This window comes from Engraulis encrasicolus, chromosome 24 (assembly GCF_034702125.1).
Source record: "Engraulis encrasicolus isolate BLACKSEA-1 chromosome 24, IST_EnEncr_1.0, whole genome shotgun sequence".
NCBI classification, from domain to species: Eukaryota; Metazoa; Chordata; class Actinopteri; order Clupeiformes; family Engraulidae; genus Engraulis; species Engraulis encrasicolus.
The window spans coordinates 7,551,232-7,572,176 of record NC_085880.1 but is presented as its reverse complement, the minus strand read 5'-3'; the positions used below and the strand labels follow the sequence as shown (position 1 = coordinate 7,572,176).

The window sequence follows — 20,945 nt, the reverse complement described above, 5'->3', positions numbered from 1 at the left end:
AACATGTTGCACTATGAGCTATAGTAGTGTTCCTCAACAAGGGTGGTACAGCCCCCCAGGGGGCGTTGAGAAGGATACAGCTGAGAGGGAGCGGTGCTTAGTTGCCATTGGGGGGCATTAATCCATTTAATTTTTTAATGCAAAGGGAGACGTTGTCAGTCTTATTATGATGTCCAAGGGGCGTTGGGAGGCTTGTGATGAGGACAAGGGGGCGTTTCTTCAAAAAAAGGTTGAGAACCACTGAGTTAAAGCTTAGCTACAAAGTGAGGAACATACAACCACTATGCTGCATTTCAATTCCTAACAAGTATTTGGACTAATGGACTGTCACACTGCTCTGTGTCTGTCCACTAACCTGTCCTCTGTCTGCCTTCCCCCTCTCTCCCCCGTCTGTCACTGGCTCCCCAATCCCCTACCCACTGTCCCTCATTACAATGTCCCCTATCTCCTATTCCCCTACCCACTGTCCCTCATTACAATGTCCCCTATCTCCTATTCCCCATCCTCTGTCCTTTGTGCTCCCTGTCCCTGCTGCCCTCCATCCCCTGTCCCCTGATCCCCTCTCTTTTTCTCATCTGTCCCCCGTTCCCCATTTTCTCTCCACCCCCCTCGTCTGTCCCGTTGTGCTCCCTATCCCGGCTGTCCTCCATCTCCTCTCCCCCATACCCACCTCTCTCTCCCTCATCTGCGCCTCGTCCCAATCTCCTATTCATCCCCCCCTCTGTCCCTTTGCGCTCCCCATCCCCGCTGTCCTCCATGTGCTGTCTCTTGACGCCCCATCTCATTTACCCCCTATCTGTTCTCTCCACCAACCCCCCCCCCCCCCCCCCCCCCCCCCGCTGTCCTCCATGTCATGTCCTTTGATTCCCTCTCTCTCCCTCATCTATCCCCCATCTGTTCCCTGCCATCCACAGGCATCGTGTCCATCATGACCCTCTCGGCGCTGGCGTACGAGCGCTACATCCGGGTGGTGCACGCCAAGGTGGTGGACTTCCCCTGGGCCTGGCGGGCCATCACCCACATCTGGCTCTACTCCATAGCCTGGACCGGGGCTCCTCTGCTGGGCTGGAACCGCTATACGCTGGAGGTGCACCGGCTGGGCTGCTCGCTGGACTGGGCCTCCAAGGACCCTAACGACGCCTCCTTCATCCTGCTCTTCCTGCTCGGATGCTTCTTCGTGCCCGTGGGCATCATGGCCTACTGCTATGGGAATATCCTCTACACCGTACGAATGGTAAGAAGAGGAGAAGAGGTGGCGGATTTCTTTTTGGATTATAATGATAAAATGGAATAAATGAATGGGTAACACTTTATTTTAGGAATACATCTATAAGCACTAATACATACAATGTTAATGCCTGCATAAGTAACTTGTAAAGCATGTACTAAGCAAACGCTAAGGCCTACTAGGTCCTTACTAAGGTTAAATTGGTAATAAATCCCTTATTGTGCATGAACAACACATTTGCGAATACATGCCTAACAAATGCTTGATTTTGCTTAGTACATGCCTTACAAGTTACTTATACAGGGACATTGTATGTATTAGTGTTAATAGATGTATCCCTAAAATAAAGTGTTACCAATGAATGTAATATGAAATGAAAATAATAATAATAATTACATAATCATGGGCTACTGCTATGACCACATCCTCTACTCTGTACGCATGGTAAGCAGAGAAGGGCTTTTTATGGTATTATTTTAAGATTAATACCAATACTACTGCTACTACTAATACTACAGTACTACTGTTGTAGTAGTAGTAGTAGTAGTCTGTTTGTCAGCAGGATAACTCAAAATGTTCTGAACGGATTTTGATGACATTTTGTGGCGGAATTAAAAAAAAAACATTCTTCACCTTTGCGGGACAGGGCGAATTTTCACAAATACAAGGCAGAAAGACTTGAAAAAAAATAGGATGTAACATTAGTCAAATGTTCTATCGAACAGCTTCCTTGGCTAAATTCTTCACTGTCTGAGTGCATTTCTAGTTACTGTAACCATTACACTGCAAATAACTGTCACTTTGGATGAGATTCTCAGATAAATGTAATTTAAATGCAATGTCATGTGAACACCCATATAGTAAGGATGGGCTTTTGGTTGTCTTTGATCATTCTTTTATGGTTACCATACACATGGAAGAAAATGTTGAAGATTTTTTTGTTTGCCTTCATTGCACATGATGAGTTTTAATTACACGTAAGATGTTAGATGCTTTCAGCAAGTGATTGAAGCAAGCTCAAATTGAGCAATGTTTTTTGTTTTGATTGAGTGAATAACACACACAGACACACACACACACACACACACACACACACACACACACACACACACACACACACACACACACACACACACACACACACACACACACACACACACACACACACCACACCCCTCACACACACACACATGGACCTGTTAATTATTGTTTAATCCAGTGTGCCTTGCAGCTGTATTTCAGGCTCAGCTTGCATGCCCGTTGAAGATGAGTCACTTCCTCTATACATGGGTTCACCGTGTTTATAAATGATTTAGATGTTGTGACTGTGAGGAGGGGCAAGACACTGGCAGCCAACCACGTGAGCTAAATTTTTTGACCGACAGCGGTTTCCAACAATCAGAGGTTGAGTTGTGCACAGCTGGTGTCGTGCAGCCAGGAGAAAACAAAAATTTAGAGCCCATGTATAATGTGAATTAGTTAACAAACAGAAAGGTGTGAAAGCATCAGTGTATTAGTAAGCATTAGTTATTAGGCTAGGTATCAGTTAACTAGAGTAGTTTTCAGTTATTAGTTAAGTAGGGAACATGATGTTACTGTAAGCAAACATGTTGAGAAAGGGAAAGACAGAGAGAGAGACAGAGAAAGAGAGAGGCAGAGAGAGAGAGAGAGAGAGAGAGAGAGAGAGAGAGAAAGAGAGAGGCAGAGAGAGAGAGAGAGAGAGAGAGAGAGAGAGAGAGAGAGAGAGAGAGAGAGAGAGAGAGAGAAACTAACCACCGCCAACCATCGATGACAAAACACAGAGTCCTCAGTAAGTGCACATAGCCAGACACAAATACATTTTTGCCATGTCTTAAATGCTAGTTTTATCTAAACATGCGATAAAGAGCATGATCCAGACTAACCTCACAAAAGTGAGAAAGATACATGCCACTAAGGCCAATTCTAGGAAACATTCAGAATTTCCCGAAACAGTTTAGACTTGCGATGGAGTGCCTTTGCTGTATTGCAGTAACTGCTCTCTCTGTCATCCCAAGGAGTTTGGCTCTTGTCTCTCACACAGAGGCGAACTTTAGGCAAACCTAGGCAATTGCCTTGGGCCCTGACCAAATCTGCCCTCCATAGGGGCCCCTAACTGTCACACCAGTCGTTTTTATTTGTCACCTGTGTAAAGTAATCCAAGATATACGTATATGAGACAAAACACTAAAATAGCACCCTCGCTCCTTCCATGCCAATTGGTGACGTGTTAAAAGAATATTTAGGGCCCCATGATTATATTTTGCCCAGGGCCCCAAAGTGGCTAGATCCACCCTTGCCCTCACACACTTGGCTACAAGAGTACTGTATAACCAAAGCAAGCGCTCAGATGTAATTTTTTGGTATTGTTCACAACGTTTAAATCAAGTGATTGGGATTGTGAATAGCAGTTGATCACGGAGTTGGCTGCTAGGTCAGTGGACTGCACACACACACACACACACACACACACACACACACACACACACACACACACACACACACACACACACACACACACATACACACACACGCGCGCGCGCACGCACACACACACGGATATTGGCTGTCACATGCATAGAGATGCGGTGCTTGATAAGGTATGACATGCTTTGAACTCGCCATTTGTCACCGCCAATACACAGCATGGAGAGGAGGATTAAGCTTCAGAAATGCAGCTGAAGGATCAAGTGTTATTGCGTTGGAGTTCAAAATGAGGCTGGTGGTTGGGCTTATGTGTGAAAATGGAGGGGAAGACAGAAAAAGACAAGTCAAGTCAAGTAGGCTTTATTGTCAATTTCTTTACATGCGCTGGTCATACAAAGAATTGAAATTACATTTCTTACTTTCCCATGCAGACATAGACATAGACATAGACATAGACATAGACATAGACATAGACATAGACATAGACATAGAAAAGAAAACAAGAAAAAGTACAGTGTGGCATTTACAGACGCTGATAAAAACACATATTTAATTTATTTATACCAGTCTGCACTGTGTCGTGACCACCCCATACAGTAAATGGGTCAGGAGAAAGCCACACGAACAACATTACAGCTGTGACCACTGTTTGTTTTCTTTACAGATTGAAACAGGCTCACAATGCATCTGTTAATGTAGTGGTTCCCAAACTAAGGGGAGGGACCCCCAATGGGGTCACAGAGGTACAGTCGAGGAGAGAAGGGATTGAATATTATGCTTTCATGATATATAACAATTTTGTAAATTTACCAATAGTAAGGGACAAAAATGTTCGGTGTTGGAATATGGGATCGGGAGGTTATGAGAATACTCTTACATCCAAAAGGGGGTCCCAGCAGAAAAAAGTTTGGGGACCCCTGCGCTGGTGAATGTAAATCAAAGCCAGTGTCCACCAACAGTGCAGGCTTTTTCCATGGAGCATGGAGCGCTGGCCAGGGCTGTGTTGTGTTGTGTTGATGTTATCATCTGTGTAGTGACCAGTGGAGCCTGATGAGGAGAGGAGAGAAGCGGAGAGGAGGAGAGGAGAAAGGAGGAGAGGAGAGGAGAGGAGATGAGAGGAGGGGAGAGGAGAGGAGAGGAGAGGAGAGGAGAGGTCTGCAGGCCCTCTGGAGCCAAGACTGGACAGCTGGGGCATATCCAGGGGCTCACTCAGCACTAGGCTATAGTTAGTCTCCCATACACACACATACACACACGAGCACACACACACACACACACACACACACACACACACGGACACATGCACACATACATGCACACATGCATGCACGAGCACAGACACACACACACACACACACACACATTGTCCCCTTTCATTTGTATGTTTGTGTGTGAAGGCTTTTGTCTGAGTTTTGCTTAGTTTGAGTGAAGTGTAGAAAGGGGATGGTGTGTGTGTGTTTGTATGTGTGTGTGTGTGCGTGTGCATGCGGGGGCGCGTGTATGCGTGCGTGCGTGCGAGAGAGAGAGAGAGAGTCTCTGTGTGTGTGTGTGTGTGTGTGTGTGTGTGTGTGTGTGTGTGTGTGTGTGTGTGTGTGCGCGTGTGTGTATTTGTAACCGTGAGTGTTTTTGATGCGTGGGCTAACTCTCAGCCCCAGATGTCCGATACGGTGCCTGCACTAAGCCGCCAGAGCCTTGTTAAGTATTTACGCCATTCAGGAAGTAAGCCACCATCACATTCACTCGCTCGCTCGCCACACTACAAGCCGCAGCACTATGCTCTGTGGCCAGCCTATCTGTACCACCCCCACCCCACCCCACCTCACCCCACCTCATCTCACCCTAACCCCCCACTGCACACATATCACATATAAACACACACACACACCTTCATGCACACACACACCTTCGTGCACACACACACACACACACACACACCTTCGTGCACACACACGCACGCACGCACGGACACACACACTCCTGACTCCACAGCCCTCAGCTCCACAGCCCACAGCTGACTGCCCAAGAGCTCTGAGTCATCATCCGTCCACTTCTGTACACCCACCGCACGCCCAGCACACTAAACGCTCACACCTGCGCACGCACGCGTGCGCACACACACACACACACACAGCACAGAACACACACACACACACACACACACACACACACACACACACACACACACACACACACACACACACAGCACAGAACACACACACACACACACACACACACACACACACACACACACACACACACACACACCAAACACCCAGCACACTGAACACACACACACACACACACACACACACACACACACACACACACACACACACACACACACACACACACAAACCCAGCACACTGATCGCACACACACAGCACAAACACAGCACAACACACTGAACCCACACACACACATACACCCACCGCACACCCAACACATTGAACACACACACACACAGCACAAACACAGTACAACACAGCACAACACACTGAACGCACATACACACATGCACACGTACACACAGCAAAAATACAACTCAACATACTCAACGATGCACACATACACGCAGCAAAAACACAGCACAGCACAACACAACACACTGCACTTGGCAGGCTGGTGGTTTCGAAAAACCATACAAAAATGGTCTGTCTGTGCCAAACAATGGTACTAGATACCTGTCCAGAATACCAAACATACACACTGGGCACTACTGTGCTGCTATATCTGGCGACTACCACGCATCAAGTCAAGAATAGGAGAATAGGAGAATAAAACAATTAACGATTATTATTTTATTTTTTCAGAGCAAGGAAGCAAGGATATTGTATTAAAACTCAGCAGTCAGTTTTTGACCGTGTAGAATACAGTTTGTCTCAAATTATAAGGCAAATGTGATTTCTTTCCAGATTAGGGAATCTCAAACAGAAGGATATGTGGTTCTGTGTGCCATTCTTTTTTGTCACATTATATGATAAAAGCCTATCAGCTGCACATTCACAGTAATTTGGTGTCATAACATAAGAACTGGCCTATAAATTGAAACATTCATGTACTGTATATAGAGGCAGTAACAGACCAGATAGTGTGCCCTAATTACAAGACTTGGGTAGGTGGTTTATTTTTTGTAGATGATTATTTGATCATTGTCTGACATTTTGACACCCTAATCAATGTTAATTATGACTCACTCTGGATGTTGTGTAAGCCATTGACTGTGTATCAGATGAGTGGGTGTCTCTCTGTCAGTGCCATTTAAGCACCGGCTGTGGAAATTGACAGGAGTAAATGATTGCTGCAAACAGAACGAAGGAGCGTGCTAATGGAAGCAATAATGGCTGGGAAAATGAGGGGATAATTAAACGAATGAAAGGTTGAAATGGGCCAAAGGTATGATGTATCGCAGTTATTTAATGGGATAACATGACTGAGCGTTGGGAAAGTGAATGGTGACACTGCTGCAGCTGCAAGGGTTGAAATGATCGCCAAAAATGACAGATTTCTGTATCCTAATCGGTTCAATTCGGCACCTTCAAGTCTAGATAAATGGGTTTTTTGTCAACAACGTAACCATTAAGCATCCTTAAACGCATCCCTAAGTGTCTCATTAAGCAACCCAATAACCAAACAGCTCCTAAGAGACTACCTCAGGTGCATTGGTGAACACTACCATGTGCATGAGGGCATGATAATGGCTGTGACTAACTGTGCCCTTCAAATGGCCCATGTGCATACTATGTTTGGCAGGTTTCTCCACGCCAGAGTCAGGGCCTTGGGCAAGGTGAACTCACACTAATGTCTGCATAGCCACCGAGCTGCATGCCTGCTGTGTATTTACAGTGCATTTTCATGTTATTTTTAAATTCCTGAACCATATTGTTTTGTTTTATTTGCCATACGTCTGTGAAGATTATTGATCCATGTTATGTTATCCAATGAATTTAGTTGTAGGCAACGTGACTTACACACATTAGGGCGAATTTTGACTCTTACTCCACAAATATACAAAGCAGAAAGGCTTGAAAATTAGGGTGTTACATAATCAAACGTTCCATCAAATAGCTTCCTTGGTAGAGGTCTGCACTCTCTGAGTGCATTTCTAGTTTTTTTATGTGGCAGCATAGTTTTTTGCTATATGCCTGGTTCAGTGAATAAAACACTTGAAGGTCGATGAAGGTCACGTGAGGCTCTCACTCAGGTGTGATGTGCATGTGATGCTGTAGTGCTCTCACTCTTATCTCTATCTCACATGTGCTGCTGTAGTCAAAGCACAATGAAGCAAGACCCATGGCTAAGCAATCAGAACGCACTAGTCCATTACACACAGACTTAACCACACCACACACTGTAGGGCACCACTCAGAACCTATTTTATTGTTCACTAAATCATGACGGGGGAGCCATTGCAATGATTTGTACACCGCACTCAGAGCAGGCCGAGAACCCTGACAGATCATTTCGGTAAGGGAGGTCATGCTGTCAGGTCCAAGCAGAGTGGTCTGGTCTCGGCTCTCACCATTTGTCATAGTTTGCGCTGAAAATCCATATGTTCTGCTGCAGGGTGAATGAAGGGCTTTCCCTTTAGCAAACCACTCAAGGCTGCATTTTTAGTTTATGAATTTATTTTTTGGCATGCTGTAAATATCCATCTATCCATCCAGCCAAATGGACTACATACTGTCATGTTAGAGTTCACCTTTAAAAAAAAAAAAAAAAAAAAACCTTAACCAAAAGTTAGGCATCCATCTCAACTGTTAACCCAATATGCCCTTTTTTTGTACTTTTCTGTCCCAACCACCTGATTGAACTGACCCTGTTTCCAACAACTAAGCTATTTATATTCAAGGGCGTAGATTTGGTCAAAGGTTTGGTAGGGACATTACAACTTATGCAATGCTATCACTGCTAATTATGGTGAAATATTAAATTACTAAATGTAGATTTTTGGTATATTAAAATAGAATGACAAACATTGGTAGATACTATTTTGTATTCCTCAAATATTAGTTGTGATCGTCAAATATTAGTAGTCACCGTCCCTATATAAATCTACCCCAATGTTTGTATTCAAGTTTATTTCAGGGGCCTTTTAGCCTTTGTTGTTATAGGACAGTCAGAGAGTTGGACAGGAAATGATGATGAGGCAAGAGAGATTGGTTAGGCTTGGGACATGAACCAGACGGGCCATGAATCTGGGTATCTATAGACAGCTGCCTGTCGTGTACAGCATATGGTGTGGGATTCTCAGCATCCCCCAATTTGCACAACCTCCAATTTGACCTAACTTCTTTTGACCAATGTTCATGTTATACCTCTTTCCTCTGAAGCTGCACTCGATCCATGGTCTTCTTCATTACATTACATTACATTACATTACATTACACTAAGCTGATGCTTTTATCCAAAGTGACTTACAGTGATTGTAAAGGGTATTGGTTACAGTCCCTGGAGCAATGTGGGGTTAGGTGCCTTGCTTAAGGGCACTTCAGCCATGGATGCAGGTGTTGGGAGAGGTACGTAAGGGTGGGATTCAAACCTGCAATCTTTTGATATTACAGTAAGACCACCTCTCTAACTAACCATCAGGCTACAGGTGCCCCCTGTAGATGGTGTAGATCAGCTGGACCCTCTGCTATGTTAAAGGGGCTCCAGGTAGGATTGAAAGTTTAATCACTGTCCCGAGTCAGCCGATGGTTATGTGAATCATTACTAAGTAAACGATGATTCTCGCGACCACTTCCATGGTCTGCTGTCAGAAAACCCCGAATGCAACTTTTTGACAGAGCGGTCCGAAGGAGTGTCGTGGGAAACACGCTATACATACCGTATTCAGATTTGTATCAACTGCTGACATTTCGTGATGAAAAACAGTCGCACAACAAGTTTATTTGAACAGCATTTTTTCATTACAGTGCAGCTTTTGAGACAGGCATGCCACGAGCACCGCGCAAATGATGTCATCCTACCTAGTGCCCATTTAACACTATTTACTAATATATAGGCCTCCTATTTTTCAAGCTCCAAAAAGCCCTCCTGCTGTCTACAACACGATCAACAAGAACCAAGAACCAACCAAAGAACTACCCATGTTAGGGCCAAAACATACCAAGGCGGAACGGAACGGTCCCGGGACGAACGCGGTCTTTCTGCTTAGTTTTGGCTGCCGTGTTTTTCTCTGCCTTTCACACTGACAGCGTCGGCGTGCGCGGCCAGTCCTATTCAAAACCTTCCCCACAGCCAAAGCTAGCATGCTACTTTGCCATTCATTTGAATGAGACACCGCCGGTCGCCGGCGTGAAAAATACGCTCGAGTTCTATTTTCCAAATGCAGCGTGGCGCGGAGCCGGCTCCCGCGCCGCTGACGCTCGACTACCGCCGGTTGGTGTGTAAGGACAGATATGTTTCAATGTATTTTCACCGACGGCGGTAAAAAACGCGGCCGTTCCGCGACGCTTTACCGCCCTGGTGTGTAAGACCCCTTATTGTTCTTAATAATCAGTCCTGTGCTTGATCCATGAACTTCAGGGGGTGCAGAGGTCAACACCACTATTGTCAAAGCTTCAAATAACAGTCCAGTTGCTTACAACCTAAACCCTTTTGACAAATGTTCCTTGTTCTTTCCTCTGGCAGCTGCGCTCCATCCAGGACCTTCAGACGGTACAGATCATCCGCATCCTGCGCTACGAGAAGAAGGTGGCGGTGATGTTCCTGCTGATGATCTCCTGCTTCCTGGTGTGCTGGACGCCGTACGCCGTGGTCTCCATGCTGGAGGCCTTTGGCAAGAAGAGCATGGTCTCGCCCACGCTGGCCATCATACCTTCCTTCTTCGCCAAGTCCAGCACCGCCTACAACCCTCTCATATACATCTTCATGAGCAGAAAGGTGCGTAGCATAACCCAACATATAGACATGCTGCGCACAGATGTGCACACATACACATGCATATGGATACACATGCACACACACACACACACACACACATGTTTTCAGATGTGTAGGCCTACATATTGTTTGACTCCATGTGACCTCACAACCGTATCTCACTCATTTCGTGAAGTATTCACGAAAAAAATAGATTAATTTTCGTGGTGCATTCACGTTATTGCCCGTTTTTCGTGGTAGGGCAACGAAACGCTGCCTATTCACTTGCATTGCCCGACTGTTGCCTAGCGACCCACTAGTTTGATGCCCTTTCGGTAGCCTACCGTCACATGGTAATCAAACATTTCAAACAAGCAATTTAGGGTTAGGTTTAGGGTCAAGGTTAGGGTTAGGGTTAGGTTTAGGGTTAAGTAGGGTTAAGTAGGGTTAAGGTTAGGGTTAGGTTTAGGTTTAGGTTTAGGGGACATAAGGCGTAAGTACCGAAAGGGCGTCGAATTAGTGAGTCCCGAGTGTATCAGCAGTGTTCTGTCAGCACCCCCTCCCCGCCCCTGCAGACGCTTGGGTAACCATAGCAGCAGTGGGGCAATTCAAGTGAATAGGCAGCGTTTCGTTGCCCTACCACGAAAAACGGGCAATAACGTGAATGCACCACGAAAATGTATCTATTTTTTTCGTGAAGACTTTACGAAAGGCGTGAGATAGGGCTCGACCTCAGCATGCAGGTTCGGAAGATTGCTCCTTGCACTTGTGTCATTACTGGACCGTTCGCATGCATATGCATACCATGTGCCAGATATCTCTGCAAAATTGACAAAATATGCATGGTGTGAAATTGCATGCATACGCGTATCCTGCTGCAAGCATATCCTGGGCCTTAATGCAGGTGTGTGCATGTATACAGTACGCACGCGCACACACACACGCACACACACACACACACACACACACACACACACACACACACACACACACACACACACACACACACACACACACACACACACACACACACACTCACACACACACACCTTCTTGAGCATCCATCTCAACAGCCATGCAACTGTAAAATGATTAGCTTGTATCTGATATCCATTTTGGTATACAGCTTTTTGTACATTACCAAGGCATGTAACAGTATTCATGCAATGGCCCAATAAAAATATACACCATATGCAATGATATACACACCTAATATACTAGACTATAATATTCAACTAGAAATGCATTCTCACAGAAAATGCTGGAAGCGGGCTTGCCTTTTGGGGCAGAGATGAAAAAAAAGTACTATTGAGAAAACAAAGCTAAAAGAAATGTTGGGAAAAATCCATCCACCCAGTCAGAAGTTATGGGCCAAACAATTCAGCCATCTTGGATTCAGCCATCTTGAAAGTGCTGTAGCTCTGCGTTTTGGGGATATACTAAATGACATACATGGTATTTTAAGTTGGCTAAGGAACACTGCATATGATATAATTTTGAAAATCGACATGGCTTCGAGCGGGATTAGAACTCACAACCTCCATATCTGTAATCCAACCCCTTTGCCATTGATATTAAATGACATACGATACATGATATTTGAAGTTGGCTAAGGAACACTGCATATGATATCATTTTGGAAATCAACATGGCTTCGACTGGGGTTCGAACCTCCAACCCCCATATCCCTAATTCAGCACATTTGCCATTCATACTAAATGACATACATGGCATTTTAAGTTGGCCAAGGAACACTGCATATGATATACTTTTGAAAAATCAACATGGCTTTGACTGGGATTCGAACCCCCAACCTCCATATCTGTAATCCAGCACATTTGCCATGCATACTAAATGACATACATGGCACTTTAAGTTGGCCAAGGAACACTGCATATGATGTAATTTTGAAAATCAACATGGCTTTGACTGGGTTTCGAACCCCCAACCTCAATATCTGTAATTCAGCACATTTGCCATCCATACTAAATGATATACATGTATGGCATTTTAAGTCGGCCAAGGAACGCTGCATATGATATAATTTAGAAAATCAACATTGCTTCATGTGGGTTTCGAACCCTCAACCTCCAATCTAATGCAGCAGCATGCATTACCACTAAGCCAAGCAGTTAATTGTCATGCATAGTCCAGCAAGACTATATTACATTGCATTGCAGAGCTGAACAATGGACTTCTAGAATGCTTGCTCGCACCTGCTCGTTAAGAATGGAATCTTGAGACAGTGGCAGTTGAAATGGAATCCTTCACTGGCTGCACCTGTTGTGATTGACTGAAAGACAGTTAGTATTGAGCCTTTAACAGGGGAGAAAATGAGAATGAGTTTTTTGTCTTTACAACATCGTTGTAAAAAAAACTAAAAGGAGTTGGCACGTGTCCTTTTCACAGATCGGAGTCATGCTTGTGATGTCTCTAACAGTCTTTGAATGAAGTTTATAGGTTAAATTTTTCAGGCACAAATGGACCTCCGTGTGGGACATGCGCTGATCTCTTGAAAAATGCACTTTTCCAAAGACTGGGATTCTCCATAGAGCCAGGTCTGTCTTTTTTACAAACCTGCCATTTAAAAAGTATTGGGAGTTGGGAGATGAAACTTTCACAATTTGGAGACATCCCATAGAGCTCGCTAACAACGCGTCAACTAAACTTCTAGGTGAAAGTGTTGATGTTTTATGACCGAAAAAGCCTCCTACACTCTAATCTCTAGAGTGGCGGAACCTTGGTTCATGGAGGTTCCACCACTGTTTCCAATGGGGACCCAGGCTTTCACTAAATCGCCAAAAACGGGAAAACGACAAGAGACACGGAGAAGCCTATAACGAAACGCGATCTCCAAGCCGAGCCGGTCGTTTTAGTGTTTGAACGGTGTCTCTATCTCGAAAGGCCTAGGCGGAGATCCATTTTCTATTTTGCTGCTGCCCTGCACAAGACCAATAATAATAAGAAACAGGACTTAGAGATTACTATAATCGGGCCTTGCTCTGCAAGGGCCATGCTCTGCATGGTCCTTGCTCCGCAAGCCCGCTTAATAATCGGGCCTTGCTCTGCAAGGGCCATGCTCTGCATGGTCCTTGCTCCGCAAGCCCGCTTAATAAACCTGGACGCATATTAGACAAGCAGGTGTATAGCACATGCATCATGAGGTGTGAGTCCTAACAACACATTCAGTAGTCTGATAAATTGGCTTAAAATGGAAATAGCTGTGAAAATGATGAATGAAAGTCTATTTTTTTATTCATTATCTGAAACCGGATTGCCCATATCTGTCCAATGATAACAATAATATGTGTGTGTGTGTGTGTGTGTGTGTGTGTGTGTGTGTGTGTGTGTGTGTGTGTGTGTGTGTGTGTGTGTGTGTGTGTGTGTGTGTGTGTGTGTGTGTGTGTGTGTGTGTGCAATATACGTATGTTAAAGGTTAGGTTACTATATGTGACTATGAACTTTGCAGCTTTGCAGCATTGCAGCGTGAGCTTGGAATAAATGGGTTTTCTCATCTTTCCCCCCTTAGTAATAGACTGGTTTCACATGACGCACATGAAAGGGAAACAATCCACACAAAATAATAAAAAAAGATGAAGAAATAATGTTGTTCCTTTGCATTTGCAATTGCACATGAAGTGATGTTGGGAGACAGTGATTACATAATTCACCGTGAAATTCATTAAAATTTCATATTCAGTCATTTTCGTTTTTTTCTCCTCCTCCTCCTCCTTCCTCTTCTTCTACTCCTCTTCCTCCTCCTCCTTGCTCGTCATACTCATTCCTCCGCTTCTTTTTTCTCCTTATTGGAGTGTAGTATTGCATAGTATTATTACCCCTCCTCCCTGCTGTCCTTGTGTAATGCGGTTTCAATGCTGCTTGCTGCTATGGGACAACCTAACATCCTTCAGGATAAATAAAGCATCTCCGCTGTCCTCTGTTCTCCACCCCCAGCTCCGGCAGTGTCTGCTACTATGTGACCGTTTAGTTTGCTTCAGTATTCATGAAGTATCTGCTCTACTTCTTTCGTATCTGCTCCACTTCTTTCTTCTCCACCCCCAGTTCCATTGGGGTCTGCTACTATCGGACTGCTTAACGTCCGTCAGTATTTTTGAACAGTTTCATTGAAAAATGACATGAACAGCATTTTTTAAAACTTTTGCATTATTATTGGAAATGACTGTCTTGACATAATTTCATCTATGTGAATTCTTGTCATTCAAATACTTTTTAAACCTTGGCCTATATAGAATGCATTTTGTAATGCAATGCAATGCAATGCTCAACACAAAAATGTAAATTTCCCTAAATGCTCAAAGTGGATATATGTAGCCTAATTTTGCAACAAAGCTCTTCATTTTAAGTAGTGTTTCTCAACGGGAGCTCTACAGCCCCCCAGGGGGCATTGGGGAGCTCGAGGGGGGCGTTGAGAAGAATACAGCTGCGATGGGGCGGTGCTTAGCTGCTATTGGGGGGCATTAGTCCATTTTATCATTTAATGCTAATGGGGACATTGGCAGGCTTATGATCAGGTCAGGGGGCGCTGGAATGCTTATGATGAGGTCCGTGGGGGGGGCGTTTACTCAAAAAAGGTTGACAATCACTGATTTAAAGTATCTCCTCTCCACTGTTCTCCACCCCTCAGTTCCGGCGGTGTCTGCTGCAGCTGCTCTGCTCCCGGCTGGTGCGCCTGCAGCACAGCATCAAGGAGCGGCCGCTGGCCAGTAAGGAACGCCCCATACGCCCCATCGTGGTGTCTCACGGCCGCCCCGACCGGCCCAAGAAGAGGGTGACCTTCTCCTCTTCCTCCATCGTCTTCATCATTGCCAGTCACGACACGCAGCCGCTCGATGTGCAGTCCAACTGCGAGAGCACCGCAGAGATCAACGTCATACAGGTGCGACCACTGTGAGCGCACTGGAGCAGTGGGTACGGGCTACGGACACAGACGTGTGGTTGCACACACATACAGTACACATAGTACACACACATACTGTACACACACACACACACACACACACACACACATGCACGCGTGAGCGCGCTCAAGATAACATGCAAAGAAAAACAGAAGCACAACACTCAAAAAACTGTTTGGCACAAACTGCAACTCACTCTTCCAGTCTGGGGAGCTGCACTGATGCATACAGCTCAACTGTGTGAAACCTCTCCTGTGCATACCTAAGCTATGCACACCTGGGCACAGCAGAACTTCTACACATATCCGTGGCAGTGATGAGTTACCTGGATTCCTTAGCCACAATCCAGTGACACATATTCCAAAATCACCAGTTTTTGGGGCTGGACTGGCCATCTGGCATACCAGGCATTTTCATTTCTGAAAATAGTGGCCCACAAGTATGTGGGGCCCACCAGTGAGTCAGTTGTGCGCTTCTAATTAACAGGGGCCCCTTTAAGCCAAAAGTGCCCGGGTCCTATTTCTCCCCCAGTCCAGTCCTGCCAGTTTTTTACCTGTCCAAATCAACCAGGTGTTTGAATGCTCACCTGGTTAAATTGAACAGGCAAAACCAGATCATTGGGAAGATGTGGCACTGGTTTATTAGCCTGATTATCATCGACTTTCAAATCTCTCCGAGACTTGGTCTGACCAAGAGCATAACAATTAACATTTCCCAGACAGCATTTCCCAAATGGCCTCCCTTGGTTTGCTAATGATTGTTTACTTCCCAACAAATTGGGAGGAGTTCCCGTATTTGCAGGAACTCACAAAGTACTTGCATTGCTCTTGACCTGACTGGTAGTTGACGCTGAAGCTGTTGCGTCACTAGGAGGGCACGGCCTGGCTACTGGTTTATATGAAACGAATCCAGGTTGCCCACCACTGATCTGGGGCCAGCAGTCTGAAGACCAGCTCAAATTCAGGTATCTTCATATCGTATGACAACTACTACTATACAATACATATCAATCTACTACAGATCTGTAGCACCAGTGGAAATGGTTCCTTTCTACCTTCTTGTGTACATACTAGCACCGAATGTAAATGTAAATCTCTGTAAATACACAGTTTGATGTGATTGATCTTACGTTTATTTTTGTTGTCTCGCACCACATGAAAGAAAGCCTATTAATTCCAGTAGATGTCTGTTAGTTTCCATCCAAGTTGGTGACATATGCACACATGCAAAAGGACAACTGGAGAACAGTTTGCCTCCAGCACATTCAGGTTTTGTAAATCTCACATAGATAAACACTTGAAAAGTGCATTAACCTTTTAAAACATGGTCTATTAATACTGTGGTGTGGTTTGCATCTCCTTAATATACATTTATATTGATTCATTATTTCATTCAACTGGTGGTCATGAGAGAAATGTCACAAAAGTCCCCAACACCAGTAGCTTGTGATCCCGTAGAAAATATTGAATGATAATGGGGGATGAAGTCTCAAATGTCAAACATTTTAAGTGGAATGGAAACCTTAGAACTGACTGAAAATGTAATGTATTCAATGGATCATTGTATGCAGTATTGGTGTTGTTGGTTAGGTTAGAGAGTTACACATTATTAAGAAAAAATAGAGCCAGTTATAGTTCTTCACAGCAATGCCACCAAGGAACAATCTGAAGAACCTTTTTGCCCTGAAATTACAAAACGTATCAAAGGCATCAAAGGAAAAAAATAATATGAAAATTTCACACAACATGAAACCATCCATTGTAGATGTGAAGAACATTTTTAAGCACCTTTATTTTTTTTAAGCGTATGGCACAAAGAATATATCACGGCTGTGTGACTGATAGGCTTGAACATCACTTGTTCTTATGTTGTTGTTCACCACTCTTAACAATGTACAGATCAAATAAAGATATCATATTTTAAGATTTTTAACATGGCTGTCTATTGACTTTTGACTTTTGACCTGTTTCCCCCTTTTCGTCAACACTTCCGACGGAGACAGACGTTTATGGAAATAAGTAACTGCCAATTTCTCAAAGCTGGTGGTAAATGTCAGGTGCTTTTCACAGCTGCGATGTGTTATGATGCCGAGCCTTGGTGGACAAATTGAACACGTGCCAATTGCAATCTATTTTATTCTGGGGAAGATGGTGCGTAAATGCCAGCTTTAATGGAGCCAAGCAGGTGATTGATTGCTGTAAAAGCAAAGAAAGTGGGTTTTTTTTTTTTAAAAAAAAAAAAAAAAAAAAAAAACAGTACTGGAAGGGTAAATGTGATTTCATCTGTGTTATATGCTTTACTGTTGGGCAGTATGTATAGTGAAAGTGGATGTACAGATAAGACAAAGCTGTGTCCCCACCGCGCTGCTGATGGTAGTCATTATAGCAGAGAACATCTCACACTGGGTGAGCAGAAACACAGACAGACACACAGAAATACACCGTTACCAACCACAGGCTCATTTGCACTTTGCAACGAAGGCATATTTTGAAAAACAGTAAAGTTGAGGAAAAACAGCCATAGCCACTCACACAAGTCACATGTATAGGGAAAAAAATGTAAATTTATTTTAAAAATAGTAATGGCACATGTCCACCGATTCGTGACTCCAATTTCCTTGTCATTTTGTTTGACATTCATTATGTAAATACCATATGCAGGGATATCTAGGCAATTAAATAGGCACAATTATCATCTTATCAACTCGACCGCCAAGATAAGGTTAACTGGCGGAGACATTTCCGTGTGGGCTCACCGTAGCTATAACTGTCCACTTAACATATGGACAACCATAAAGGACGTGTGTGTGCGTGTGTGTGTGTGTGCGTGTGTGTGCACGCACGCGTTTGTACGTGTGCGTGCGTCTGTCTGTCTGTCTGTCTGTACATGTTGGTGTGGTGGATACAGTGCACAGCACGCTAACACACTGACCTACTAGTCCGGTGTGAATGCCGCGTGTGTAAATGAATTGTGATGTTTAATTATCTTGGATTGAGTTACGCGGTGGTGGTCGTCCGGCATGTCAAGACAAACAATGCGAAGGCTGCACCTCCCAGGTCCCTGATCTAATCAGCATCTCATCATACGTCCACTCTAATACCCGCTTCAGAAGTAGGTCAGCGGTGAAGCGGTTCCTCTACCCCCCCATGTCTGTCAGAGGGGACTCTGAGGAGAAGCTCTTGGGACACGGAGGAGGGGAAGCACAATAAAAGAGGACGGCATTGCAATGGTCAGAAGTGTCAATCCCAGTTTCCGAAGGTAAAAACACCTGCTACCGATCGTACATACATAATCGTGCCTTTGACGCAGTTCGCACAGAAGGTGCAGACAGAACACAAGCCGGACTGAATAAAAAGCGCTTTTCTAGCTAAAAAAAATATGCTTTTGTGGCTCACAGCTTGGCTAATTTGAGACCTAGTATAATCTGGATGAATGAGAAACCTCACAGACGTAGCAGAGGCAATTTCACAAATTCACACAGTTTGCCTTTCAGATGATTCCTTAGCTCATTAAGATCAGTTGGAATAGAACACGGTTGAATGAAATATGCGGCAGGGTGTTTTTTTACTCTCGGAAGCCAGGACTGACACCTCAGGGAATGGGACTGGAGTACTGTATGTTTATTTTAAGAAAGCAGCAGCCCCCGCCTGGTGTTCCAGTCTTCTTAGAACCACTTGTGTTCCATGGCGCGGTTCCACAGCTGTTCCAGGAGGACCATGGCATTCTTGGGAGGATGCTTCACGAGCATGTACGAGCCCCCGGCCACGGAGGCCACTCCACACATCCACAGGCCTCTGCCTATCACCTGCAAAGACACAGTAATGAACCACTTAGATGTAGTACTGTCTGTACGTATCCCATGCTGTATTAGACAACCTCTGGACAGCCCTATAGTCTGTGTTAAATGAAAGGACTTATTTACTTGTGAAAGGAGTTACTCACTTGATGTGTTATTAAACTACTTTTGAGTAGTCTCAATTGCAATGAGAAAAAACAACCCACCCTAATTAAAAGTAATCAAACTTACTGTGGTAGAATAAAACTAAATAAAATGAAAATGACCCAACCTTTTCACATTACATGAAGTGCAAAAAGAGAAAAAGTGTATTTGGAGTAGGTTGGGAGGTTTTTGCATCTACACTCTTGAGACCTCCTCAGACACATTACGCAACTGAGTCGACTCCTCGCCCTTTCCCCCACTCTCCTCGGAGCGGCGAGCCGAGCGCAGCCTTCCTCTTCATTGAAGATTACGCTTTCCGAGTCTCCATGCAAACCAGAGCCGGGCCGGCACAGTGCACCAACTACCAACATCTCACCCTCCACAAGGCTTGTCATAACACAGTTAGACTATGCAGGCAAGTGTATCTGACAGCTCTCTCTGTGTACTCTCTCCCACACCAATGCTCCACTAGTTTCTCCTAATGAAGCTCCCAGGGGCAAGCAGAACAGATAAAACACAGTCACACCACCGGGGCCAGAACTTCTTAATGAGAGCAGCCAGCTTTGACTGCTTTTGTCATTTTTACCCTTTTCTCCATTTACTTTGCTTCACCTTTTACTTAACATCTCTACTTGCTAAAAGTCTAAGCTTCCCTCCAGTTACATATGGGAACCCCGCTTTTTTAAACCAAGCAGGGGTGAAGCACGAGATTGTGTGTGTGTGTGTTTGCGTGTGTGTGTGTGTGTGTGTGTGCGCGCGCGCGCGCGTGTGTGTTTGCATGTGTGACACAGAGAGAGAGAGAGAGAGAGAGAGAGAGAGAGAGAGAGAGAGAGAGAGAGAGAGCACTTTCTCATGTGAACCCTGGATTTTGGGCAGCCTCCAGAGTTGATGTGTGAATGTGGGAAATGTGTGTGTGTGCATGTGTGTAGGCTAGAGTATATGAAGGAGGTTCCACACTGCTTGGTGGTATAGGACGTGTATGCTGGGAAGGGTGGCTACAGGGAGGGGATGGATGCAATGATCTGTGTATATGTTTTTGTGTTGAGCAATGGTGTAATGAATGTCTCTATGTGTTTTTATACAGTGAGACCAAAAGCAATTTTCATGCTAGCATGGCAATAAAGTCTATCCTATTTTGTTCTATTCTATTCTAACTGTGCTGGAGGCGACATCTGTGTCCATCTCCATCACTCCCACTCATTGTGTCCACAACTCTGAGCAAATACTGTCAAAGCCAACCGGGGATAATCCATCAGACAACAATAACAACAACAACAACAACATAGCCATCACAGGATAATAGATGTATTGAATTCATTATCTTATAAAGTCATTAGTTATATCCCCGAAACGCGGAGCGTCGGGGATGTAATGGTTTTGCGTGCGCCGCCGCCGCGTGCGCCTCCGCCGCCGCGTCCGCCGCCGCGTAAGGTCTTTCGTGTTAACGCGATAACTTTTGAACGGATGTTTGGATTTGTCCCAGATTTTTTGGGTGAATGCTCTAGGGCAGGTTCATGAACTGATTCAAGTTTGGAGGTCAACACTTTC

General features: G+C 44.6%; 2 protein-coding genes across 2 annotated transcripts in view; one reads left to right on the top strand and one right to left on the bottom strand.

Moving 5' to 3' along the window:
* Positions 1-18,706, top strand: part of opn3 (opsin 3) — a 24,093-nt gene extending 5,387 nt beyond the window's left edge. Inside the window, exons 2-4 of the mRNA XM_063191745.1 lie at positions 915-1,234; positions 10,308-10,559; positions 15,184-18,706. Of these exons, the coding sequence (XP_063047815.1) occupies positions 915-1,234; positions 10,308-10,559; positions 15,184-15,450 (839 nt within the window). The 3' untranslated portion in view covers positions 15,451-18,706. The remainder of the gene's footprint in view (positions 1-914; positions 1,235-10,307; positions 10,560-15,183) is intronic.
* LOC134441434 (kynurenine 3-monooxygenase) overlaps positions 18,001-20,945 on the bottom strand; it is a 42,083-nt gene continuing 39,138 nt past the window's right edge. Inside the window, exon 15 of the mRNA XM_063191744.1 lies at positions 18,001-19,262. Within this exon, the coding sequence (XP_063047814.1) occupies positions 19,122-19,262 (141 nt within the window). The 3' untranslated portion in view covers positions 18,001-19,121. The remainder of the gene's footprint in view (positions 19,263-20,945) is intronic.